This window comes from Podarcis liolepis, assembly GCF_965112155.1.
Source record: "Podarcis liolepis genome assembly, chromosome: 6".
Lineage (NCBI taxonomy): Eukaryota > Metazoa > Chordata > Lepidosauria > Squamata > Lacertidae > Podarcis > Podarcis liolepis.
In genome coordinates this window covers 43,435,820-43,462,075 of record NC_139559.1, presented here as the reverse complement: position 1 = coordinate 43,462,075, position 26,256 = coordinate 43,435,820, and the positions used below count along the sequence as shown (strand labels likewise).

General features: G+C 42.3%; 1 protein-coding gene across 2 annotated transcripts; it reads right to left on the bottom strand.

The window, feature by feature from the left end:
* Positions 1 to 504: 504 nt before the first annotated feature.
* LOC310709392 (acidic mammalian chitinase-like) lies at positions 505 to 26,218 on the bottom strand. 2 transcript variants are annotated; one of them, XM_083509008.1, is made up of 11 exons: positions 8,259 to 8,366; positions 7,672 to 7,701; positions 7,024 to 7,225; positions 5,865 to 5,921; positions 5,289 to 5,454; positions 4,595 to 4,719; positions 4,049 to 4,172; positions 3,665 to 3,850; positions 2,210 to 2,329; positions 1,973 to 2,114; positions 505 to 852 (listed from the first exon to the last, which is right to left on the bottom strand). In XM_083509008.1, exons 1-11 carry the CDS (start codon positions 8,281 to 8,283, stop codon positions 587 to 589), a joined length of 1,443 nt encoding a protein of 480 aa, XP_083365134.1. In that variant the 5' UTR covers positions 8,284 to 8,366; the 3' UTR covers positions 505 to 586. The 2 variants fall into 2 exon arrangements, with proteins under 2 accessions (XP_083365134.1, XP_083365133.1); XM_083509007.1 differs by lacking the exons at positions 505 to 852; positions 1,973 to 2,114; positions 2,210 to 2,329; ... (6 more) ...; positions 7,672 to 7,701; positions 8,259 to 8,366 and adding exons at positions 18,278 to 18,655; positions 19,904 to 20,045; positions 20,219 to 20,338; ... (6 more) ...; positions 25,250 to 25,279; positions 26,146 to 26,218.
* Between the last annotated feature and the right edge of the window lie 38 nt (positions 26,219 to 26,256).

Below are 26,256 nucleotides of genomic sequence, written 5' to 3'. Positions count from 1 at the left end.
CTGCTGAAGCAATGTATTAATTATATTTAAGTGTCCTTTTCATTAAACACAAAATTAACATTTTGTTAATAATGAAATCTAAAGAAATAACTGGGACACGGGTGGCGCTGTGGGTTAAACCACAGAGCCTAGGACTTGTCGATCAGAAGGTCGGCGGTTTGAATCCCCGTGACAGGGTGAGCTCCCGTTGCTGGGTCCCTGCTCCTGCCAACCTAGCAGTTCAAAAGCACATCAAAGTGCAAGTAGATAAATAGGTACCGCTCCAGCGGAAAGGTAAACGGCGTTTCAGTGCGCTGCTCTGGTTCGACAGAAGCAGCTTAGTCATGCTGGCCACATGACCCGGAAGCTATACGCTGGCTCCCTCGATCAGTAAAGCGAGATGAGTGCCGCAACCCCAGAGTCGGCCACGACTAGACCTAACAGTCAGGGGTCCCTTTACCTTTACCTAAAGAAATAACTAGGTAATACCAAAACATTATAATGAAGGAGATGAACACACTAGGGTTTAACTTGCACGCTTTTATTTCTTAATTTTCTGCCATGAGTTTAAACTGAAAAGCCTAGGTAAGAGCTGGATAATTTGGTTTTATGCCCAGTTGCAGCATTCACAGCTTGTATCAAAGACCAAGCCAGCCTGGCAATTCTGCTCATAGGTGACTCCATTCAGACAGTGCCAGAAAGCATTTCTGTTGTTGGCCACGGGGTACAGACCATTGGCTTTGCCAGCACAGAAACCGCTACCACCACTGCTGCCACTGCCAGAACTTCCACTGCCAGAGCTTCCACTGCCACTTCCTCCACCACTAGGAGCAGCTGTGATTGGAGGATTGGGTTGGGCAGGAGCGGTACAGCCTGAAATAGAAAAAAAGCATCACACACTTAGATGTACAGGATCAGTACAGGATCAGAAGCAATGATTCTTCAACATCAACTTCGTTGGACTGGTCATGTTATGCGGATGCCTGATTATCGTCTTCCAAAGCAACTACTCTATTCCGAACTTAAAAATGGAAAGCGTAATGCTGGTGGTCAACAAAAGAGGTTTAAAGACTGTCTCAAGGCAAATCTAAAAAAAGTAGTATAAACACAGACAACTGGGAAACACTGGCCTGCGAGCGCTCCAGTTGGAGAACAGCATTTACCAAAGGTGTCATGGGCTTTGAAGACATTCAAACTCAAGATGCAAGGGAGAAACGTGCTAAGAGGAAGGCACACTTGGAAAATCCACATCGCGATCAACTCCCACCTGGAAACCAATGTCCCCACTGTGGAAGGACGTGTGGGTCCAGAATTGGCCTCCACAGTCACTTACGAACTCATTGTTAAAACCGTGTTTATGGAAGACAATCTTACTCGGCTACGAGTGATCGCCAAAGAAGAAGAAGAAGAAGACAGGATCAGTATTGCACGTATTCTTCCTTTGTCCCTAATTAGTCGTTATTTAATTTAATTATAGTCAGAACCTCTTGAAATGGTAAGACCTTGGTGGAACAAAAATGCATTTACTAAAAGGTCTAAAAACAATGGGTAGGGTGACTACTAAACTTGACTTCTGTGCTAGGCTATAGTTTCCAAGATCAGTTTCACAAAAGCAGAAGGTATTGTTGCCTGTCATTGCTTTAGTCTTTTCTCTCTTGCTGCTTTGTTTGCTTGAAAACTGCATGATGCCACCTCTCCCATCTCCCTCCAAAACCTCCTTCAAAGCTCACCTTTTTGTGAAGCCTTTGGCTGAATCCCTTAGTTCCCATGCTCTGCTGAACCAGGGGACCTGCCAGTTTCTGTTCTCTTAGTTTCTCATTTTTCTAATCTTAATCCAGAATGTGCATGATGCTGCTTTTTCCATGCTCGAACCATTTGTATGTGTTTTAAGAAAAGTGGTTGTTTTTTATTATTATTAGCATTACTGAGACATGACTGTATTGCCATTTATGCAAATGTTAATTTGAGAAAGCGTCTTGTTGCTGGTACTTACTGGTGCTTTGAAGACCAAGGGCATTCTTCAGGGCAGTGATCAAGGGGTATTTGCCTTGGTTGCAGAAAGTTCCAGTGAAGTCATCCAAGTCAATGGCCCAAACCATGGCACCTCCAAAGTTGTTCTTCATCAGCCATTCAGCCTTTGAAGAAAGAAACAAAAAAACCAGTCTTGAACCTACCAGGACATTCTAATGCACCAGAATGAATGTATGCTTTTGTGAGATGGGTACCATACCTTGATCTGGAAGCTCTTGATGTTGTCATAGCCCACCCATTCATTGCCTTTGTAAGCATAAGGGACATCTTGAGGACCATCCCAAGCTTGAGTGGCTCCATTCTTCAGGAAGGTGCAGATCTGGAAGGGAGCAGACACACGATATTACCAGCTTACATGCTTGAAAAATAGCTTGCCACAGGGCTGGGGGAGGAGATGCTTTGTGCTATAACTGACTTATTAGTTTTTAAACATGATTTTAAAGCTGTTTCTCTTTGTCAGAAGATTCCTCTGATCTTATGCCTCCATTGCTTGAATCTGTAATGCACATTAAGGAGAGTGTCAAGAACAAAGCTAGTCAGGTTTTAGCTCCCAGGAAAGAAATTTAAAACAATTTTAGCACGAACTCAGATTTCATATGTTGCCTTCAAACAGAAAAACTAAGGGTTATTTGGAAATGTTTGTTTGACACAGTTCTTATTGCACCTAATGCTGCAATAAGCACTGTATAAATTAAAAAATAAACACAGTTACTGCCAGTAACCTACAGCAATCTTATATTTAATTTGAGTTTATCTTGTACTGCTGTTTTTGTAGATTTGAGTTATGAAATATTTTTTGTCTGTGTTCTTCTATTTTTAAAAATATAGTTGCTTGAGAAGTTGGCTATTAACACTTTTGGAATGCATAATTCCAGAACAGTAACCTTGTGGTATCATAGCAGTTAACTAGTTTATTCTTGCATGAAATCATATAACAATAGCAATATCTAATTTCATGAAATGACTATAAAATAATAATAAAATTATTTGCAGTACTATTTCATGCTAAGAAACGGTCCAGCAATTGACCCATAACAAATTGAGACTTTTCTAAGTGTTCGTCCCACCCTAGCCTCTGCTGAACCATAAGCTTTTTATCCCCTAGAAAAAAGGGAAGCTCAGGACAGGCATTCACTGCATGATGTTTTACTTTATTTTATATCTTTCTTGCCCTCCCCCATAGATCATAGTTCATTGGTGGGTCTCTGGGAGAAGATGCTCCACCAGGTATCTAGGTCCTGAGATGTATAAGGCCATGTATGTCAAGGTAGGCACCTTTAACTTGCTTATATAGCATAGTGGAGTTCTTTTGCAATAGGCAGCCCCTAATTGCACCTTCCAAACCAACATCAAAGGCAGCCCCACTTACAACACATTACAGTAAAAATCCAGTCTTGAGTTTTTCAGCCCATGGGTTACTGTGACCAAGAATAGCTGTAGCTGACATAGTAGATGAAGCTGGCCTAAGACATTTCTTGCCATGGAAGCAATTGTGATAGATCTAGGAGCACCCCATGCTACATACCTTTTCCTTCAGACTGAGTACAATGATCTCCAAAACAGACGCTTGCTTAATCCTCATCTCATCCCCTATCTTGTTGAGATAACAAAATCTGCCCCTAATTTCTCACGGACATAACTTTGTGGCACATACCTCATAGTAAGCCCAGAAGCCAGCTTGTCTTGTATATGGTCCAGCAGGTCCAGCCCCAGATGTTGGAGCACCAACAGCTGTGTTGGATGGGTTGCTAAGGATGAAGGTGTGTCCATAAGTTGGGAATCCAACAATGAGCTTCTCAGCTGGGGCACCGTTGTTCTTCCAATAGTTCATGGCATATTCCTATAAGGAAAACACAGTGCTAAAATGTCTCCAAAGACATAGTTGGAAGTTTCCTTGAGCGAAGTTCCTTATTTAAAGCCAATCTCTTTGTTTCTGGTTCCCTTGCCCTCTAATCAGAACATTTTGGGTCAGCTTTATTTCCTTTGTTGAGGAAAGCTGATTTAGCTGTTAGTGACAAAGCTTCTGAAATATACTTACAACATTGAAATAGATGTTACCGCCTGTGTCTGCAGGACCTCTGTACAGAGGGCTGTTCTCTCCAGTGTATCCCTCCCAGGAGCCATGGAAGTCATAGGTCATCACATGGAAATAGTCCAGGTACCTGTTTGGAAGGTAGGTACATAGGTATTCAGAGATGGGTTCATTTGTGGCCAATTTGCTATCTTACCAGGTTGACAATTAGAATTGTGATATTGATAAGGATAATCTATAGCTGGTCTTCTAAATTCTGTGCAGAAAAAGCCCAAAATCCATAAGTAGGGCAATATCTTTATTGGGTCAGCCAAATGTCACAAAATAGTGAGCAAGCTTTTGAGTTCTCTAGAACTCTTCATCAAGCTGAGAGCAAAGCAAAGATCTGTGTTAAGATGGAGTTTAGGAAGAGAGAGCAGACCTGCCCAGCTACCCTTTTGCTTTATTGAGGTAGAAAAGGGTGATATCTCTTTATCCATTGCTCACTCAGTATGCACCTGCCAGGCACCTCTAAGCAGTAGCTGAAGTACATCTGCAGTACAGTATACTTACTGGCCCAGCTGAGGAATTTCATAGCCTGACTCAATGTTGGAAAGTCCACCAGCCACAGCAGCAGTGACCATGAGCCTGGGCTTGTTGGATTGTTGGGCTTCCTGCTCAAAGGCTTCCCGCATTTCCTATGAAAGAGAAGAAGAGCTATAGCAATTACTTCTGCATCATGCTGTATATTACCCTCCCACTCTAAGGAGGAAACCCCTGCTTCATTTGATAAGCACAGACATTGAGAGAGTCAATAGCAAAGTGGCAGCTGAAACATCTGAGGGGCTGCAGGTAGGTAGTCACTAGGACATGGTGGGTCAGTACTCTTATTTTTCCTGCAACATAAAATAGGAAGCTAGAGTGCAGCAGTCCTGTGTCCCATGCAGTCATATTCATAACATTCAATTTATTCAGGGAGTCTTTTCTGCCCATCTTCCTTGGTATATATAAAACTGAAAAATTGCAGGTACATCTATGTATTTGATGGGCAGTTTTACCCTTAGATATGTAAAATTTCCAGGTGTCCAGCTTTCTTCCTAGGTGACTTAAATATCTCATGCTTGTGTACGGGAATTGCTTAATTGTCCACAGTATGTTTTGCAAGGTAGGGGGATAGAGAGAAAACCAGAGTACGTTGACTCCGCCTATAGTGACCTGGCTCTGCCTCCCATTAGCTGCCCTACCCACAGCACCATCTCTAGCTTACCTTAACTAGAACAGTAAAGAGGGCCTTATCCTGAGCAGTGCTGCCTCGAGAGCCAGGGTACTCCCAGTCAAAGTCCAGCCCATCAAATTCATACTGGCGCAGGAATTTGATGACTGAGTTGATGAAAGTCTGACGAGTTGCGGAAGTGGCAACCATTGCATTGAATCTAGGCAAGAACCAGAGAAGTGGAGGATTAGGAGAAATAACTACAACCAGCACTCACTCCACTCAGCAAGAAAAGACTTGATAAAAAGTTGCAATGGACTACCCAATACAATGCCAAATCTCAAGATACAGCAACCCACCCACCCCAAAGCAGCTGTCACAATTGTGAAAATGGTCACCAAATTTATACACCAGGGATTCCATAGTCAGGTACCAAAAATCAAATAATTGTAAATGGTTCAAATAAGCCAAATCCAATCTGCAGGGGAGATAAAAACCTCCCGTATCATCAGTTGACTTGTGAGCCAATTCCTTTCAGATCTCAAATTAAGGTTATGATAATTCAGACTTCAAGTCCTTGAGTCAAACCCCATCACTGAATTGACCCAAGAAAAATGTTATGGTGCTTACGGAGCTGTTCCAAAGTTCCAGCCTCCAATAGCCAGGAGAGTCTTGAGTTGTCCATTCCTTGAAAAAAAGGAGTAAGAGAGATTAAGTTCAGTTCTGTATTTTTTTTATTCAGCATCCCCTGATGATTACTTTTCCTTGGGCAGAAGGGACACTATTGTGCTATAAAAATATTGACTGTGACACATCTCATATAAGGCTATTCAAATAACCATTTTTGTTTGTTTGTTCTGCTCCTTTTTCTTGGACCAGTGAGAAATCATTCTGCTTTCAAGAAAGCTGATTATTTAGACCCATTTCAGTCTAGTTTCCACTGAAATAGCCTTGGCCACCCTGTCTGATTATATTAGGTGATAGACAAGGAGAATTGCAACCCTATTGATTCTATGTGGCATTTGATATCACTGATTCCTAGATCAGTTCTGTTAATATGTTGTCTAGTTCATAGAGTTCTACTCTGTCTCCCATGCTTTTTGACATCTGTATGGGATTTGGAGGACAGTGTTACTGGCATGTTAACATAAACATAACGAAGAATGAATCCTGATAAGATAGAGGTACTGATGGTGGGTGGTTTCTGGGTCTGGGAATTGTGTAGATGGCCTGTTCAGAATGAAGTTCCACTTCCCGAAGGAACAGGTGCATAGCTTGGGGGTGCTCCTAGAGCCATCATTTTGACTAGAGGCTCAAGTGGCCTCAGTAGCTAGGAGGACGTATTCCCAGCTATGGTTGGTCTGCCAGATACAGCATTTCCTAGACCAGGATAGCTACCTGACTATAATAGTACACGTTGTGCTAACCTCACATTCAGAATACTGCAATGTACTCCATGCAGAACTGCTCTATGTGGGTCTTTCAGATAACAAAGTTGCATTTTAAAAAAGAAAAGGAAAAAAAGATATACAACATCTTTCACTGGAATTTGTATATAAATGTGTTTGTACCTGAAACAGGTCTTGTGCTGCTTGGTACATTCTAGATTTGTCGTATCTTACTGCAACAACTTCACAAGAGAAGCCCTGTGGTTTCCTGCCTTATACTGTATAATATCAGGCATTTGCTACCAATCATGCAGATGTTTTCAGAGAGGCACTCTGCAGAAAATGATCTGCAGGCAATTTAAGAAAATAAAGTAGAACCAACTTGTCATCAGGCAACTTACTGGTTTTTCAGCCCGTTGAAAGATTGGTAAAGGGTCACATCATTCCACTCAATGGTAGCGATCTCGTTGTTCTTCATGCCAGCAAATGCATAGATCAGCTGGGTACACAGGCATGGGTCAATGTTGTCAGGTTTGAATTTTCCCAGGCCTGGTCTGTACTGGGCCCAGTTGGTAAAGTAGCATGTCAGCTGGTAGGCAGAGCCTATGGTTAAGAGAAAAGTTGTGATAGTAGTAGGATATGTTCCACAATGAACCCAGAGTGGCTGGGGAAATCCAGCTAGATGGGCGGGGTATAATAATAATAATAATAATAATAATAATAATAATTACAGGACAGGATTTGGGACAGAGTCTTGGGCCTCATTCAGAAGAATAAGCAAGAACTCCTCACCCAAAAAACCCCAACAGGGTGTTTTGAAATAAATGAAGGAATGCACATTACCATGTAAAGGGAGAGAACATGAATTCAACTCAGAAATTATCTCGTTATCTTAATGCTATAGGACAGGCAGATCCATTTTTTAAACATTTTATTTATTTGGTGTATGTTTGTTTATCTCCCAAAATAAACTCCTGAAAGTGGCACTAGTGGCATAGGAGATGCTCAACACAGCTCAATTGCTTTCCCTCTACCTGTTTATTACTTACCCAGCTGAGCATTCAGCAAAAGCGCCAGACCTACGAAGGAAATAAAGAGTAAAGAAATAAGCCATTGAGGTAGATATGTGTGTGTAAGAGAGTCCAGTCATATGGACTTAAAAATAAAAAGCATTCAAATAAATGATGAAGCCAAGAATGTTTTGCATTTAATAATGGCTCTGAGATTTTTCCCTCCCAAGGAAAAACAAGCAATTTCCCCTAATATGCAGTTTTGGATGTTAGTTTCACTAATATATGTGGTCTTATGCACATTTCCCCTTAATATATGCATTTTTGTTTGGTTGGCAAACTGCATCACAAAATTTGGAAAAGAGTGCATTTCGAAGCATAGCCGTTTTTCAGTTTGTATATTGGTTTGAGAAATGCAGACTAGGTAGTCAATAAACTGCAAACAAAATCGAATTTCCCCTCCATCCCTACTCAGAAGTAGGTCTCATTAATGCAGCTTTCTCCCAACTAACTCTTGATAGGATTGCAGCCTCAGTCACGTTTCAGACTGGCCCATTCATTACAGTGTTTAAGAATAAAACTCAATAACACAATGTATAGACATAAAGTGGTCATTATAGACTTACCGGTAAGGAGAATCAACTTGGCCATGGTTGATCTGTGTACCACTTTTCCATAATTCTCAACTGCCTTTTATAGACGACATCCTTATTTAATCACATGGCTCCTTATCAGAAAAGATAACCAAATCGACTTTTTGACAAAGCTAATTGGTAGTTAATGGATTAATAAATAGATATTTCCATCTCACCTCTGCAGTTTGCCGTTATTTTCCTACAGCGGATTATGTAAACCTGCTGCCATTATGGAAATGACAAAGCTACAATAATAGCCTCATAGACATAAAGCCTGTTTGGGAACGTGTTTGCTCTAATCTGTATGGAGTTGATAGTGGCTATTAATGCTTCTAATTGTTATAACAGTGTTTGGCTTGCTGTGTAAACAGTGTTTCAAGGAATATGACTGTGGAATGTTAGTGGAGAGAATGACGATAGATAAAATTATTTCAAAGTGAACTGTAAGGCAGGGAGACCCAACAAGGTTTTGCGTATCTATCTGGTTTGCTGGCACTGCCAGCTTTTGTGGAGTCACAGTTTTGATGTCCTTGCTCTATTCAGCCACTGATTTTCTTGTGATCAGTTGGCCTTTGCCTCTACAAAGACTCAGAGCTTGGTTCCTCTGCTCTTAAGGGACACAAACTTCTACAATGACTCTGGTCAAACTCTTTAAGGGAAAAGTTAATAGTGAAATGGCATTTACAATTAGTGGATGCATTTCAAGCACTTATTTTTACTATAATCAGTCTGGGGCCCCGTTGTAATAAAATATTTGGATTTATGTTCACTCATACTGAAATCCTACATTTGGGTGGGATCCAGAGGACTTCATCATACTTAAGTCCAATTTATCTCAGTTAGCAATTAACAGCAATCAGTTTAAAGATACAAACTGGTATGATGGTATTTGGAAAGTTAGAAAACCAGTCTAGGTCATCTGCATAGAAATCTTTACTTTTATTTCTTGCACATATGCTACTGGAAATTATTCCAAAGTTAATTTTGGTTTATGTGAATCTTTAAGTGTTATTTCCTTGTAATATCATTTGACACACATGCAGAAAGTGTTCAGTGATTTGCTGTCTTTTATTTAAGAATATTTATGAATGTGGAGTCCTGGAAAACAATAAAAATTCCTGAACTTTAGGGTCATCCAGTGAAATCAATCCAATGTCCTGTATTCATTTGGTGCAATGTCATGACATTGCTGCACAGTGTTCTGTGCTGCTACAACAAAGCCACTATCAAAATGTCAACAAGACATTTATTAATAACCTTTATTGGAGATATCCACCAGCATCATAGCTTACATTTGAAACCCTTTTATCAAATTTGCACTTGTGACACCCCTAAGAAGGTCATCAGAGGCTCCAGCTTTTGGAGGCCCAATGGCTTCCAAGTGCAGGTGCACAGCTGCTGTGGTGCTTGCAGTTCTGTGGGCCAGGACCTTATGAAATCACAGACAAACAAATATATGTGGTACTAGTCATAAGTGACCAGTGAAATACCATTGTTTACACAGTGCTTCAATTCAGCCAAATATTGGTTCCTAGTCCCTTTTCTCCTTGTCATGTTACTGGCCTTTAACCTCTGGGCAGCACCAGTATTTTTCCTTATTACGATTCCTATTGTACTCATTTTAGTTCTTTTATTGTCCGCATAAACTACAATTATTTTTTGGTGACTTAATAAAAAAAGCCCAGATAACATAGTTCTTTTTAGGGAACGGTCATGTGAAAGCACTGTAGTGAATGTGAACAATGTCTCTTTATAGGTGACTTTCATTTTGCATTTTAAGAATTCTTTAGCATTTGGAATATTAAAGATTATTAAAGATTATTAAATAAGAATATTAAAGATTAAAGCTTTACGTCTTTAATATGAAATCTCTTTGTTATACAGTTGATGCACAACGCACGTGAGGGTTATGTTCTGGGGATGGTGCTTCAAGCCAAAATTGTGCATAGTCAAACCAACCCTGGAACTGCCCCCAGGCAAGAAACCCTACCTTTTCGAAGCCATTGTGCCAAGCAAGCCTTGCCCCCACAAGGCAGAGAGCCTCCCAGAGCATCTTAAGCAAAGCAAAGAGCTTAAAGCTCTTTCTGCATCAGGTTTGCCCACTGCTGTGGAAAGAACTTTTAAGCTCTTTGCCTTGCGTGAGTTTAATTTGTGCCATGTCAACTGGCTGGCAACCAAGTGCTTAAAACTCTGATGATGCAAGTTAAATGAATGTAAGTTGTGAGTCGACTGTACTCTATGAAAATCTTCCCCAACCTGGTTCTAGATACAGGTAGGTAGCCGTGTTGCTCTGACGCAGTCAAAATAAATTAAAAAATTGTCCAGTAGCACCTTAGAGGCCAACTAAGTTTGTTCAAGGTATAAGCTTTCGTGTACATGCACACTTCTTCGGACACGCTGAAACGGAAGTCACCAGACCCTTATATATAGTGGGAGGGTGGGTGTTTTCTCAGAAGGGTAGTAGGAGATGGGTGATTGATTCAATGGTATGGTAAACCTGTTGATGACTGTTAACGACTGCAATTAGTCCTACAGAAAAAGCAAGGGATAGTATACAGATGACCAAGAATAGCTTTATATATAAATAATAATAATAATAATAATAATAATTTATTATTTATACCCCGCCCATCTGGCTGGGTTTCCCCAGCCACTCTGGGCGGCTTCCAAAAGAATATTAAAATACTGTGATACATCAAATATTAAAAGCTTCCCTAAACAGGGCTGCCTTCAGATGTCTTCTAAAAGTCTGGTAGTTGTTGTTCTCTTTGACATCTGGTGGGAGGGCGTTCCACAGGGAGGGCGCCACTACCGAGAAGGCCCTCTGCCTGGTTCCCTGTAACTTGGCTTCTTGCAGTGAGGGAACCGCCAGAAGGCCCTCGGTGCTGGACCTCAGTGTCCGGGTAGAACGATGGAGGTGGAGACGCTCCTTCAGGTATACTGGACCGAGGCCGTTTAGGGCTTTAAAGGTCAGCACCAACACTTTGAATTGTGCTCGGAAACGTACTGGGAGCCAATGTAGGTCTTTCAAGACCGGTGTTATATGGTCTCGGCAGCCGCTCCCAGTCACCAGTCTGGCTGCTGCATTCTGGATTAGTTGTAGTTTCCGGGTCACCTTCAAAGGTAGCCCCACGTAGAGTGCATTGCAGTAGTCCAAGCGGGAGATAACCAGAGCATGCACCACTCTGGCGAGGCAGTCCGCGGGCAGATAGGGTCTCAGCCTACGTACCAGATGGAGCTGGTACACAGCTGCCCTGGACACGGATTTAACCTGTGCCTCCATGGACAGCTGTGAGTCCAAAATGACTCCCAGGCTGCACACCTGGTCCTTCAGGGGCACAGTTACCCCATTCAGGACCAGGGAATCCTCCACACCTGCCCACCTCCTGTCCCCCAGAAACAGTATTTCTGTCTTGTCAGGATTCAATCTCAATCTGTTTGCCGCCATCCATCCTCTAACCGCCTCCAGACACTCACACAGGACCGTCACCGCCTTCACTGGTTCTGATTTGAAAGAGAGGTACAGCTGGGTATCATCCGCATACTGATGAACACCCAGCCCAAACCCCCTGATGATCTCTCCCAGCGGCTGCATGTAGATGTTGAAAAGCATGGGGGAGAGGACAGAACCCTGAGGCACCCCACAAGTGAGAGCCCAGGGGTCTGAACACTCATCCCCCACCACCACTTTCTGAACACGGCCCAGGAGGAAGGAGCGGAACCACTGTATGACAGTACCCCCAGCTCCCAGCCCCTCAAGACGGTCCAGAAGGATGTTATGGTTGATGGTATCAAACGCCGCTGAGAGATCCAGCAGAACTAGGAAACAGCTCTCACCTTTGTCCCTAGCCCGCCGGAGATCATCAACCAGTGCTACCAAGGCAGTTTCAGTCCTGTGATGAGGCCTGAATCCCGACTGGAAGGGATCCAAATGGTCCGCTTCTTCCAGGCGTGCCTGGAGTTGTTCAGCAACCACTCGCTCAATCACCTTGCCCAAGAATGGAAGATTTGAGACTGGGCGATAGTTGGCCATCGTGGCCGCATCTAAAGATGGTTTTTTAAGAAGCGGTTTAATAACCGCCTCTTTCAGCGGGTCTGGGAAGGCTCCCTCACGGAGGGAAGCATTCACCACCCCATGAAGCCCATCACCCAGCCCTTCCCGGCTAGCTTTTATAAGCCAGGATGGGCAAGGATCAAGGAGACAGGTGGTTGGTTTCACTCGTCCAAGCAGCCTGTCCACATCCTCGGAGGTAACAGATTGGAATTGATCCCACGCAATTTGACTAGACAGGACTCTAGCACTCTCCCGCCCTGGCCCTGCTCCTATTCAGACCAGGTCTCTCCATAGTTTTCAGTATGGTTGTTGTCGTTTAGTCGTTTAGTCATGTCCGACTCTTTGTGACCCCATGGACCAGAGCACGCCAGGCACTTCTGTCTTCCACTGTTCAGTATGGTAATAAGTTATAATTCAGCAACTTCTCTTTCAAGTCTATTTCTGAAATTCTTTTGTAGTAAGACAGCTGCTTTGAGATCCTGTATTCAATGTCCTGGGAGACTGAAGTGTTCTCCTCCTGGCTTCTCTGTCTTGTGATTACTTTGGTGTAGGGTTTGGCCTGTTTGTCCAATATAGAGAGCTGAAGGGCACTCCTGGCATTTGATGGCATACACAATGTTAGAAGATGAACAATTAAATAGGCCTGAGATGGCATGTTTGATGTTGTTGGGTCCAGTGATGGTGTTGTCTGGGTGCATGTGGCAGCAAAGTTGGCATCTGGGTTTATTGCCAACTTGAAAGAGAAGTTGCTGAATTACAACTTATTACTAAACTGAAAATCCAAGAGATATTGGATTCTTGTCTCATTACATATGCTAAAGCTATTTTTGGTCATCTGCATACTATCCCTTGCTTTTTCCTGTAGGACTAATTGCAGTTGTTAACAGTCATCAACAGGTTTACCATACCATTGAGTCAATCCTACTACCCTTCTGAGAAAAAATCCACCCCACCCTCCCACTGTATATAAGGGTCTGGTGACTTCCGTTTCAGCGTGTCCGAAGAAGTGTGCATGTACACGAAAGCTTATACCTTGAACAAACTTAGTTGGTCTCTAAGGTGCTACTGGATAATTTTAATTTTTTATTTATTTATTTCCCCAACCTGGTGCCCTTCAGACGTTTCAGACGACAACTCCCACCGGGTGCATGGCCAATGGCTAAGGATGCTAAGAGCTGTTTTCTGCAACTGGGCTTGTGATTAATCTCTCTCATCGCTGACTGTGAGCTGCAGTCAAGAACAAACCTTGGCAACAGCTCATGGTTAGGAAGAAACCTAATGTCAGGGACTGGACTGAAGAGGAGGGCTGGCCCCCTCCTTCTCCTCTGCTTCCCTCAGAGGAGGAGGAGTGGGAGTGGGGGGGATCGCCCCCCTCCAGTAGTTTCAAGAGAAGAGGGAGACAGGATTAAATTACAGTAGAACTCAGAGCTGCCAGGTTATGAGGTGTTAGGAGAAGGAGGGGGAGGGGGAGACCTGCCAGCAGAGACGTCATTGGAAAGCATAGAAGAGCAACCATCCCCGCATACCCGCCGCTCAATTAGAACTGAAGAGCAAAGGGTTCAACGCCATTTGCCTCCTGAGGCCCATAGCCAAGGACTGTTGCTGGGGAAAGAAGGGGAGGAGCTCAGAGTGAGCAATGTCACTATAGAGTTAAGGACTGGATTCTTTGTCTTGCACCACGTTGACTGAACAAAACCATAAACGTCAGGAGTCTTGATAACAAACGAGCATAGTTAATTAAAAGGAAGATTTATTGCAAAAAAAAAAAACAAAAACAAAAAAACAACAGATTTCACCGGAGTGGCGATCGCAGCCTTCCATTCATAAAGATGTCCCTTCTAAGGAGGATGTTTCCGGTGAGACCAGGAACAGCCGGACTTCCTTTTGTGATGTATTCTGTCTTGAAGACCCCCCATATGCCTAGACCCTGGGCTAAGGGGGTCAGCTCCCACCCCTTACTCATTCTCTGAGAGTGTACTTCCATGGTCTTTCCCTCTCTCTGAGCTGCTTTCGTTTCTAGTCCCTGCCATTTGCCCTTCACTGGCACGCTGTGGCTGACTCAGCAACTCTGCTATCAGTTGGCATTCCTAAGGGTGGGGGAGTTGGTTCTCGGCTATAATCCCCGTGTCTTGCAGTTAAACCTCTCTCTTCCTGGCTCCTTCCTTCACTGGGAGCTGGCTGCAAACTTCCCTTGGAGACTGGCTCATGCATGACAGATATGAACTTTCTGGTTTCTTCCCTGATCCTTGATGCTACTGGGGGAGGAAAGAATCCCCCACGCCTGACACCTAGATTCCCAATGACACAGTAAGCTAAATTTTGACTTAGCTCAGCACAGGTGTAAAAAAGAATCTGGTATAGCAAAGTGAATGTGAGCTCCTCTGTGAGAGCCCACATATAGAATTATAGAGTTGGAAGGGACCACAATGACCATTTAGTTTAACCCCCTGCAATGCAGGAATCTTTTGCCCAATGTGGGGCTCTGTATGGTTCTGGTAAAGCATAGTTTGGCTTCCTGTGTTGTTCAAACCATCTCCCTCTCTCTTGCTTCCAGGTTCACCCTAAAATGAATTACTTCTGGTAGGCAGGCCCGAAGTCAACAATGCCTATGCCAAACCTCTTACACCTGTAATCAATAAAAGTTGTGGTTTTATTTGACCCAAAGTACTGTTTTTTTGCCTGGTTACTGTAGTCTATAAGACTGGGTGGGTGGTGGTGTGGTGCCTGAGCACGCAACACTCAGATTTCTCTTGCCTCTGTGTCATGAAACTCAAGAGGATATGATCAGAGGCATAGGAAGGTCAGGTGGTACCCAGTGCGGAAACTTTCTTGTCACCCCCCCCATTGATTTTTTATTTTTATTTTGCCTGCAAAAATGGTTTTACATTATTTCATATTTTCTTACAAAGGAATGTGGATTCTGGGCCTCTGATAACAAGCAGGCGACTATGAACAGAAACTTAAATCAACAGGATTGATTGTGTTATGGCTTGTGTTATTTTATTTATATTTATTGTTTGTTTATTTATTTAGTATTTTTTCTTAAAAAAACCCCTGCAAAGTGGTTTACCAAAACAAAAAACAAAAAAACACCACAGCAGTAAAATCAAGAAAAATTAACACTCCTACTATAAAACATACAAAAGCTAAAATATTAAGATTAAAATTACTTCAACTTCCTAAGCATCTAGGTATGCTTTCCTAAAGTAGAATGCTTTTAGCAGGTGCCTGAAAAGAGTCTAGCAAAGGCATGTGCTTTGTTGCAATAGGTAGGCAGTTCCAACGTGCAGGTGCTGTCACAGTAAACAATGCAGTACAGATATTATGTGGAACCTGTAGTAGTGCTTGAAACTACTGAAGGGGAGGTTTTATTTATTGTGGTTTCACCATGCTTTGTATTATCTGAAAAGAAAAACATTTATTTTAAAAACAGGACTGCACAGCAGCAATCTAATCTCATCATGATCAGTGGGATCAAGCCGATGGTGCATAAGATGGGCTGCAATCCTATGCACCCTTGCATCCAACTTGTACCTAAAACTCTGCACAAGCCTGCCCCAGAGAATTGTAGAGTTGGAAGGGACCCCTGAGGGTCATCTAGCCAAACCCCTGGGGCAATGCAGGAATCTCAACTAGATCATCCCTGACCGATGGCCATCCTTCTTCTGTTTTTCCCCTCAGCCAGGACACACAATGGATAAAGACACAACAACGGAGACTGGAGGTGGGGGTGGGAAGCCCAGCGGAGGGTGGGGCAGTAGGGCGGTGCATAAAAAACATTTTTTAAAAAATGCCTGCTCCAAAGGTCTTATCTTACTAAACTAGGGATTATATAGCTATATCTGAAATTTCATGCATATCAGTTAATATCTTGACCTTGCTCCACTGAACTGAAAATTCAGCCTTCACAACATAGGGAAATGGCCAAGTAAACAGCTATTTTTGTGGAGGAGGGTCAAGATATTAACTGATATGCATGAAATTTCATATATAGCCATATAATCCCTGGTGTAGTAAGATAAGACCTTTTTTAAAAAAAGTTTTTTATGAACCACCCTAGTAGGGCAGTAATTTCTCCTTGATAATTTGTCAACCCCTCCATGATGGCACCTGGGTCAGACCACCGCCCCACCTCCCCTTCCTACGTCCCTGGATATGTTTACCTCCTTCCAAGGTTCCCAGTACTTCCACTTTGTGAATCAGTTCCTCCCTGTTGGTGAGGACCAGATCCAAGACAGATGATCCTCTTGTTGCTTCTTCCATCTTATGTGAAATGAAATTGTCAGAGAGGTAATGGAGGAATTTGTTGGACCTTTCATTCATGATAGAGTTGAGTTCCAACAGATATTGGGTAGTTGAAGTTTCCTATAACTACTGTATCTCTCCTTTTTGAATGTTTGGCAATCTGCTCTAGGAAGGCATCATCCAAGTCTTCAGTCTGGCTTGGAGGTCTAAAGTCAATGTTGTTTCCCTCTCCTACAGTTTTAACTATCTTGGGCCAACTGAGTATGCCAGTTTGTGTAACACAGTTAAATTTGAGGTGGGGAATCTACATAACTCAAAAGTTTGCATATCTACAAAGCTTTGTCCAATAAAATAAATTGTCTGGGATCAAGCAGATCTTTCTAAGAGGGATCTGCTCTGTGCTTTAGGATTTCATGGTCAGTCAGTAGGGTCTTTTGGATAGACAGGCTTGCCTTGTAGTGAAAGGCTGGGCTATCTTTTCTAACTTTGACACCACATTTTCTACTTTTGCATTCATTAGTTTCTCTGGTAGCAACACCTCTGAGATGGCTACCAAGTGTAATGTTAGATCTAGATGCTATAAAATATAATGTGGTCGTGAAGATTAATTCATATTGATTCACCTATCAGTATATTAGGAACTTTGTATTAATTTCCAAGTGGTCAATTGGAAAAAAGTTTGGGAACCACTGATTTATGCTATAGTTTAACATTGCTTTATGACGGATTGCATGAGTGCCCCCTCCCCCTGTTTTCAGTGGTGCCTGGTATCTCATTGTCAGTTTTGGGGTGCCAGGCTATGACATTTTTGATTTACCCAGCCCTTTGGCAGCTAAGTTAGGTTCTGACCTTTTGGTGGGATGGGGTAGGACTGGTCTTATTGTGTTGTTGGACAAACATTTTAGAGATTTTGTATTCTGGACTGTTCGTTAGATTATTATTTTTTACTGTTGGTTGATTTTATCTTTTTGTGCTTCTTAAGTTGCTTCGATACTTTTTGTATAAAATGTAGATAATGATAGTTTATGTGAAAGGTAAATTTCTTTGAAGGTTTGTTGTTGTTGTTTTGCATTGCGGGGTCACGTGTTTTTGGATCCCCCTCTGTTGGGGGTCAGGTACATGCAGCCTCTGCAGGTCTAGATGGCAGGCTGTGAGTGTCATGGAGGCCACATGGGTGCCACCACCCACATGGGGCAATCTTGCAAGTAACCAAAAGCAAAGGCCGGATAACATAGTTTTATGGGTACTGGTTCCACAGTCAACCAGGAAGCCAGTATCACAGGAAGCTCCCCTTGGATTATGAGCTACATTTCCTATGTAACTTTAAAGGTAAAGGGACCCCTGACTGTTAGGTCCAGTCGCGGACGACTCTGGGGTTGCAGCGCTCATCTTGCTTTAGTGGCCGAGGGAGCCGGCGTACAGCTTCTGGGTCATGTGGCCAGCATGACTAAGCCGCTTCTGGCAAACCAGAGCAGTGCACGGAAACGCTGTTTACCTTCCCGCCAGAGCGGTACCTATTTATCTACTTGCACTTGATGTGCTTTTGAACTGCTAGGTTGGCAGGAGCAGGGACCGAGCAATGGGAGCTCACCCCGTCATGGGGATTCGAACTACTGACCTTCTGATCGGCAAGCCCTAGCAGGAGATGCAGGTGAAAAGAATAGCAAAGCCTGCATGTCATGCAAGTAAATTGACACAGAGGAAAGAGCCATAGATTTTGCTGAATTTTATTTCACTTTTACAGCTACATGGAATGTCGGATTGGGAAGGCTATGGAGTTAAAAAACCTGATCACTTCATGCCCAGTTGCAGCAGGAGCAGCTGGCATCAAAGACAAGACCCGTCTGGCAATGCTGCAGGTAAGTCCTGCCGTTCACACAGTGGTAAAAGCTGTTCTTGTCTGTTGGGTCTGGGTACAGGCCTCCGGCTCTGCTAGCACAGAATCCACTGCCTCCAGTGCTGGGGCTGCCACCGGAGCCACTGCTTGGGCTGCCACCAGAACCACTGCTTGGGCTGCCACCAGAGCTTCCTCCACCACCGCTGGGGGCTGGTGGGATTGGCTCAATGGGCTTGGAAGGGGCTTTGCAACCTGGAAGAGAAGCAGAAGGTAAGCCATCTCAGCTGATTCGTCTCTCAAATAACCACTACTGGCTCAAAATGTGAATTCTACATCATTCTGAACTTGATTTAAGGGATTCTGCCTACATGGCATGTGTTTGGCTTTTTCCATAAAGAAAACCTGCCTTGTACTTTCTCCCTAGTGTGTGATCCACATCAGTGTGACTAGAGAAGGTGATCTCCTGATCTGCAACTCCCATCAGCCGCAGCCAGCCTGGCTAATGGTCAGGGATGATGGAAATTGTAATCCTAAACATCTAGAGGGCACCAATCAATCATGAGCACAAACAAAAGGCTTTAAAAAATCTTATTTAAAAGACCTCTGATTTCTCATTCTACTGTAGATCTGTACAACTTGTGATCCATTGAGATGAATGCAGGTCACCAGCTATAAACTGTGGCCTGGCAGTTTTTTGAGAACTTGTCTTTTTCTGTTTCCAAACAGGTAGCAAGAACTGAAGGTTAATTCAACCTCTGTTTGGCTGTCATACACAGATGGTGGGTCATGAGTTGTACAGTCCACCTCAAATCCTTCCAGAACTTGAGGGTCCCTGTGGCTGTAAATCTAAACTACTTGGCTATCTGTGGAGTAGGTCAGGAACTACAGTTCAGTGGTAGAGTACATGCTTTTTATGCAGGAGGTCCCTGCTTCAACCTTTGGCATTTTTAGTTTAAAGGGTCCAGAACCTGGTGATGGGAAAGACCCTTGAGATCTGTGGTCTAGATGACACTGAGCTAGATGGGCTGATAGTCTGTCCTAGCATAAGGCAGCTTTCAACGTTCTTAATTTATGAATACATAGGTTCTGCATTCAGTGCCAGTGATATGATCTCCAAAATATACCTTCTCTTTCACTCTGGACTGCAGCAGCCCTTTCTCCCTGAGTCTTATCGGTCCTTGATTCTATAGGTGTGGTGAATTCTTCTTGGTTGCCCCCCCCCCATCCTTTAATAATGCATTGTATTTTTTTGCCCTTCGAAACCTTCCAAATCCAACTGTTCTCATTCTCTTTTTTTTTTAAGTGCTACCATTGATATCGAAACGTATCGAGCATGTTCTAAACAGGCCTAAAAGTGACTTAACTGACCTTGGTACCTCAGTTTGGAGGTTAGTTCTAAAATAAGTAACAGTGATTTGTTTTTCAGCATTATGAACTTTTGCTGGAACTTTGGCTTTCACAGTCATTTTGAGAGCTTTTCCTGCTGCTGCTGCTACTTACTAGCACTCTGCAGTCCGAGAGCGTTCTTCAGGGTGGTGATCAAGGGGTATTTGCCTTGGTTGCAGAAAGTACCAGTGAAGTCATCCAAGTCAAGAGACCAAACCATAGCACCTGCAAAGTTGTTCTTCTTCAACCACTCAGCCTGTCAGATGCCAAGAAAGATGCCCAAGTCAATCTACTATATAGAAAAGCTGTACTTAGTGGCATTACATCAGCCATAGTCCTCATACCTTGATTTTGAAACTCTTGATGAACCTACCAAGACATTCTAATGCACCAGAATGAATGTATGCTTTTGTGAGATTGGTACCATACCTTGATCTGGAAGCTCTTAATGTTGTCATACCCCAGCCACTCATTTCCCTTGTAGGCATAAGGCACATCTTGAGGAGCATCCCAAGCTTGAGTGGCTCCATTCTTCAGGAAGGTGCAGATCTAACAGAGGAAACAAAAATGGCACGTTGCAAATCATTGCAGGACTGTCTTGGTTGCTGTCTCATAATGCTATGCGCATAGTGCAGAGAAGTGAACTGAAAGTATCAATGCACAAATCTGCATAGGCTTCATAAAGTATTTCCTCCATGGCTTAAAAAGGAGGCACAATGTGTATCAAGAGTTGAGAATATCTTGCTGGCTGCACAGTGAAAAAAGTTATTATCTTGTCCTCAGTTACCTGAAATTCCTGCCTACCCCAAAAACCAGTGTGCATTAGCCACATTACTTCATCTCAGTATAATTTTGAGCAGAAATGCTAAAACCCAGGTGCCCTAGCTAGTGATATCCATACAAAAAATGGTCCCTTGATCCCTATGGAGGAATTTTTTTCTCGCTTTCTGTCTGGCACTGAGAAAAATCTCACTGGCTACTAAGCTTTAGAAACATTTTTTGCACCACTGGTTTTGTGCAAACAGCATATTTTCCAGGCTATTAGGCCAAAATTTAGTTGTAGCATCTTTGTAGGATTTCTTATTTGATTGGCCTATCTTTAGAATTATATTCTTCATCTGTATAGTGTGATGCAAATAAATGTTTTAATGGATTGTGGTGGGAAAAGTGAACAAACCTCATAGTAAGCCCAGAAGCCAGCTTGTCTTGTGTATGGTCCAGCAGGCCCAGCGCCAGTTGTGGGAGCACCAACAGCTGTGTTGGATGGATCACTGAGGATGAAGGTGTGTCCATAAGTTGGGAATCCAACAATGAGTTTCTCAGCTGGGGCCCCATTCTTCTTCCAGTAGTTCATGGCATAGTCCTACAAAGGCAAATCAAAGTGGAATGTTAATTTCTTCATTTTTTTTTAGGTTTAGTTCCTGGCAGGCTTTGAAGCACCCTGTAAAAATAGGCTTCCAGCTTGGGATGAGTGAATCTGCCAGTTGCAGGTTTTCTCTCTCAGTTTCTTATTTTTTCACCCTTAAATTTGGTTCTCCACATTTCCGTATCAGCGTATGATTTTCATTAAAGCAAGCACTTTTGCCTTATACACATTTTTTTTGCAAAGCAATTTTCCCTAATACAATGCCTTTTTGTATGTTATGTTCACTAGCGTATTATTTTTTAATGCACATCTTATTCTAGTATATGTACTTTTGACACATTATTTTCCTGAAGAATTGCATTGCAATACTTGGAAAAGTGTGAATTTCAAGGGATGGCTATATTTCAGTTTACATGTTGCAAGAAGTGCAAATTAGGCAGATTGACCTTTAAATGTCTCCCCCAGCCCTACTTTCAACTTATACTTACAACATTGAAGTAGATGTTTCCACCAGTGTCTGCAGGACCTCTGTACAGAGGGCTGTTCTCTCCAGTGTATCTCTCCCAGGAGCCATGGAAGTCATAGGTCATCACATGGAAATAGTCCAGATACCTGTGAGGAGATTAAATGTATCTGTCCAGTTCTTCTTCTTCTTCTTTGCAACTATTAGTAATATGTTGAATAAACTCTATGCTTCTAAGGCTTTTGCAGTCTCATCTTCCATAAACATTACCTCTCTAGACCATAGCCCATTTTCTGCTATGCAGTAGCACCACCATTCTTTTTTCTGACTATATATGATAGCATTTGATGTATAATTAGACCCATAAATGCAGTTCCATAGTGTAAGCCCATCACAGGCCCAGTTTGCTCTTCAAAACAGATCATTATTGTGACTTTGACTTTGGAATATTTGATCATTGGGTTTTTTTAGCCAACCTTCTTAGGTTTGTCCTTCAGGATGAATATCTATAGCACTATCAATGTTTTGGTGCTTTATTAAAGTAATCAACAGAGGAAATAGTATCTGTGGCTGCCTTGTCTCCTGAAGTAACTCTGTGTACTAGGACTGGCTGTAAGGTACACTGTTCTCCTAAAACCAGCCTGTATGCTAATACTGCAGCTGCCTCTATGACAGTGACGCTGGCATAGTGATTTTACCAATGAGACTTTAATGCACAGTGTGCAACTGATAAACAATATGACACACATCAGATGATTCAAAATAACATTAATTGTAAGGGTATCTTCACCTATGCATATACAAAAGACAGAAGTTAAATTTAGAGAGAGAGAGAGAGAGAGATACAAAGTACCTAAAATACTGTACTTACTGGCCAAGCTCAGGAATCTGGTAGCCTGACTCAATATTGGAAAGACCAGCAGCAACAGCAGCAGTGACCATGAGTCTGGGTCTGTTCACTTGTTTGGCTTCCTTCTCAAAGGCTTCCAACATTTCCTACAAAGCAAACAGTAAGGTAAATGTGAATTTTCTGACAGAGCCCCACACTCTTGTTACTGTTCGGGTTTTGAGTCAATCCTATGAATTTTAGTCAACAAAATCATTAAAGTGACAATTTCAGACTATAAAAAATGCCTATGAATAAAAATTTCTTGAAAAAAGTAAGAGGTGAGGAACCTGTGGCCCTGCAGATGTTGTTGGTCTACCACCATCCCTGACCACTGGCCATGCTAGCTTATGCTGATTGGAGCTGTAGTGAAACAACAACTGGAGGACCACAAGTTGCCCCACTCCTGTTTTAGGTGTTGTCACAGGAAGCACCATTTTAGAAGAGGCGCCCACTTATGTGTGAGATAGATGAAAGCCTGTCTCTTCCAAAATGATGCTCACCAGTTTTGGTTTTTGTAGATAATGATATTAAAAATAAAGACCCCATCAATCTGAGGCAATTTTTTATTGATAGCAAGGTTTTAAAACCTATTAACTGAGTAATGGGACAGTCGTACACATGCTAACTTAGAAACAGGCTCCACCATCTTCTGTAGGGCTTACACCCAAGTGGTTGTGTGTAGGATAGCAGCATAAATGTTGTAGCCCTATGTAGCATTATTGTTATGCTGCTATGGCAACGGGACCACTCATCTCTGCTGGTGAGAGTGACTTCCTTCCTTGACTTTAGGGCAGCAGTAGGCAATATGGTGTGCTTTATTGTGGACTACAACTCCCATCAACTTAGCCAGCAATGGTCAACGGTCAGGAGCAGTGGGTGTTGTGGTCCACAGTATTTGGTTTTAGCCACCCTAGGTTAGGAGAATAAAGGCAGAGATAAATTGATGCTAAACTATCCAATCTGGCTTCTCCCTTTCTGGGTGGTAGTGGTGGTGAAATAAGAACAACATAATCAGTGGTTTTTACCTTAACCAATAAAGTAAAGAGGGACTTATCCTGAGGGGTGCTGCCTCTAGAGCCAGGGTACTCCCAGTCAAAGTCCAGCCCATCAAACTCGTACTGGCGCAAGAAAGTGATGACAGAGTTGATGAAGGTCTGGCGGGTCTCAGGAGTGGCAACCATTGCAGTGAATCTGTAATGTGGCCATAAGAGGGTAGAAGAGAATTACCTACTTATTATGTGCATTCTTTTCTCTATTACTAGGATGAAGTATGCAAGCGTTGCTTCAACTTACGGTGCTGTTCCAAAGTTCCAGCCTCCAATTGCCAGAAGAGTCTTCAGGTCCCCATTCCTGTCATGGAAGAGATTGCAGAGATTAAATCTACCCTATTTCTGGAACAAGGAGTCCCGAGTTGGTGCTATCTATTTTGTGTTTGTTTTTATAATCTTGAACCCCATTTTCTTATGTCAGACAATCTGTCAAGTAGTCTAGAATGAGTCACGTTTTATTATTGGTTTGCATCCCAACATCAGCTGACAACCTTGTAGTATCGTAGCTCCACATGTACTCAAACTTTCTTGCTTCTTTGTTCTATGTAGCGCTAGGTTCAGCTAGGTTACAACACTGGCCATTGGATCCCTCTGGGCAGGAAGGCATATGATAGTGCCTTCTGTTCCAGTTGAGCCTCATATAAACAAGGCAGAAGCAGAATGTGGGAAGGGCGGGTGACCATTATTCATGGATACTCACTGGTTTTTCAAGCCATTGAAAGATTTATAAAGAGTGACATCATTCCATTCAATGGTTGCAATCTCATTGTTGCGCATCCCAGCAAAGGCATAGATCAGGTGAGTACACAGACAAGGGTCAATGTTGTCAGGCTTGTATTTCCCAAGGCCTGGTCTGTATTGGCCCCAGTTGGTGAAGTAGCATGATAGCACATAGGCAGAACCTATCAAGACAAATAGGACAGGTTATAATAAAAGTTTAGATGGAATTGAGCAAGACTGAAGGGTGAGGAGAAGAAAGACAAGTGTGTATTTTCTTCAGCAATAATAAAACATGTATATTTGCCAGGTCTTAGTATATATTGCAGATTCGGCATGTCATTATAGTAGGTGCAGAAGAGCATTCATTGCTGTGATATTTAGGAGGGATTGCTGCAATATTCTTAGAGATAGACACATGCTGCTTTGTGTAATGTAAATGCACTAATTTTCTAAACATATTTTCTTTCAAAATATGCATTTCAAAATCCCCTTTAATGGTTTTGAAAGCTGGGAACTGTGTTGCAACGTTTAGAGAAATGCAAAATACCACAAAAGGCTATGGGCTCCACTGAAAAGACCACAGCCTGCCACTGTGGAGACTGTGGTGTTTTTATAATATTGGGTTTATTTACACATATATGCAACCTGCACCTATGATGGAGGGGTTCACAGCATTAACACCCACAGAAGCTCTTGTTTCTCCCAAAATTACAGCCTTGGATTCAAATGGAAATCAAACATTGCTCTCAAGAGGTGCTTTACCTCTAGGTCACATCACTGCAACTCAACTCTAAACTCAGGCTTTGTCCTTCTAACTATCTATGAGTTGAGGGAAGGTGCCCACCCATTTGCTGCCTCACATAGAGCCCATTTCCTTTGTTTTCCTTAACGGCCCATCACCCAGGCTGTCACTCCAACACAGGAAGCGACTAGGTGACACTTAGACATTAATTTAAAGAGCTGCTTTCCATACCTATTTGTGCATTCAGCAGGAGCACCAGACCTATAAAGAAAAAGGGAATAATTTGTAAGTTAAATATGTATAAACTTTTATGAGTTGTTTAGAAATCATAGTGTATCACTATTTAACATTGAGAAGAGTGGCAAACAATTTCTGTTTTGATGAAAGACTTTATAGGCCTTGATGTAGGCCTTATATTGACCGCTATATTATATAGTTATTCAAACACGATTTTAAATAGAAGCACTTTAACTGCTTGAATTTTCAAATGAATTGTAATGGAGATATAATTTACACTGTGCATGCTACTTGGAGGAGGAATAATTAATTTTCTTCCATAATTTGTACCTCAAAGGTATCCATGGACTTCATTACTAAGTATTATGCAGGAATTTTCAAAAACTGAAATTAATAGTGGGAAAAGAAGGGGTTGATACAACTGAATAAAAATCTGCAAGATTTTCAGTTGTCAGTATTACAGGGAACATACTTGGGTCTCCAGGAATTTTCCCCAACCTTATCTGGAGACACAAGGGACTGAACCAGGGACTCTTTGCATGCAAAGCATGTGCTTTTCCACTGAGCTATGGTCATTCTCCAATGGAGGGAATTCCTGATTTCCAAATATCCCGAACAAAGAAAGCTTTCTCTCCACACTATGGAATGGAGGGAAGCAACACTTCTGGTTTTGTAAGGAAATATGGTAGCGAATGAAATCTTTGCTATAAAATAGCAAGAATAAAATAAACTTGCTCAGTTATTTTGAAATCCATTCAGTTAATTAAAAGCTGTTCTCTTTTAAATAATAGAGTATGCATGGAAAAGTAAAGAATGAGAATTACAGAATGAGCTTCTTCCACCAGCAGAGAAAAGTTACACCTTTTTATGAATTTCAGATTTGTACTTACCGGTAAGAAGCATCAACTTGGCCATCTTGGTCTCTGTACTGATCTAACATTGTTTCTCTCTTCCTTTTATACCATACACTTGCCCTTCTACCTGTTCAGTGCCTTGTGATC